We start from the raw sequence: 1,156 nt of genomic DNA, 5'->3' as shown, positions 1-1,156 counted from the left end.
GCTTCGCGCCAGGCGCCATGCAGCAGACAAACCCGCGCTGCTTCTGCGGGCTCACGTTTGAGGTGGCGGTCAAGGTGGAGCAGAGCGGCCGCCTCGCCCTGCACATCCACGGTGTTGCGCATGTGGCCACATTCGCAGTCGAGCGCCTTCAGGCGCTGTTCAGTGGACCCAACTGCCGAGCGCTGGCCCTGGCATACGCCCTGTGCGCCATGTGGTATCCCTCGCCGTACTATGACCCTTTCACCTGCGGTGCAGAACACTACGTCATGGATATGACCGTCGAAGAGGTCCAGCAGCATGGCCGTGCGCCTCCGCCCGTGGACAAGTCCTGCCCGCCTGCAGCGTACGATTTTGGCAGGCTGGCCGGCTGTGCAGGTGGCGGACTCCCGCCGCCTCCCCGGCATGCTGCTTGCCGCACGCACCATGCGGCCGTCATTCGCAGCACGCTTACTCATACACATAACGACACCTGCAAGCGACACGGCTGCCGTGGCACAGATGATAGCTGTGGCATGGCATTCCCTCGTGTCCTGCGCAGCGCCTTCCAGTGGATTGGCACCGGCGGCCTCTTCCTTCTGCCGCGATTGGGCCCGAACATTGTACCGCACATGCCAGCTGCAGCGCTGGCATTTGGGTGCAACCAGCTGTTTAGTCTGGCGTGCGAGGTGGATCGCGTCTACATGGCAGAGGCAGCAGCGCAACTGGCCCGCCCTGAAGATGAACGGGGGGACTGTGTGCTGCTGCAGCCTGCTGCTGACCGCGCCTGCGACGCTGCCTACTACAGCACGAAGTACACTGGCAAGAGCATCAACGACAGCCAGGCACAGCTGACATGCAACGCTCTTACCCGAGTGCAGGATTTCCTGCTAGCTGGAAGGACACCGAATCCGGGTGCCAGTGGGCCCACCGCGTTTGGCAACATGTGTGCCACTGTGCATCGCATGACCGCTTCCATTACGGCTGGTATGGCGCTTGTCGCCATGAAGCTGGACGGTCATTCCACCTTCGAGGCGACGTTCGATTGCGCATACCTGCAGGTAGACGCGTTCACAGCGCTATCTGCGGGCGCCGAGCAATCTCCTGAGGTGGCGACCACAGCGGCAGTACCTTGGAGGCTGAGGAGCAGGAGGGCTACACGGTGACCAACGCCGTGCAT

The 1,156-nt window shown here is 62.9% G+C and overlaps 1 protein-coding gene across 1 annotated transcript in view; it reads left to right on the top strand.

Annotated features, from left to right (window-relative positions):
* Positions 1-1,156, top strand: part of VOLCADRAFT_89824 (uncharacterized protein) — a gene marked incomplete at both ends in the record, with an annotated part of 35,308 nt that overhangs the window by 8,101 nt on the left and 26,051 nt on the right. The window contains one exon of the mRNA XM_002949468.1: positions 63-1,037. Coding sequence (XP_002949514.1) covers positions 63-1,037 — 975 coding nt within the window. The remainder of the gene's footprint in view (positions 1-62; positions 1,038-1,156) is intronic.

This window comes from Volvox carteri (assembly GCF_000143455.1).
Source record: "Volvox carteri f. nagariensis unplaced genomic scaffold VOLCAscaffold_14, whole genome shotgun sequence".
Lineage (NCBI taxonomy): Eukaryota > Viridiplantae > Chlorophyta > Chlorophyceae > Chlamydomonadales > Volvocaceae > Volvox > Volvox carteri.
The sequence above is the reverse complement of the archived record's forward strand: the minus strand, read 5'-3'. Positions and strand labels throughout refer to the sequence as shown.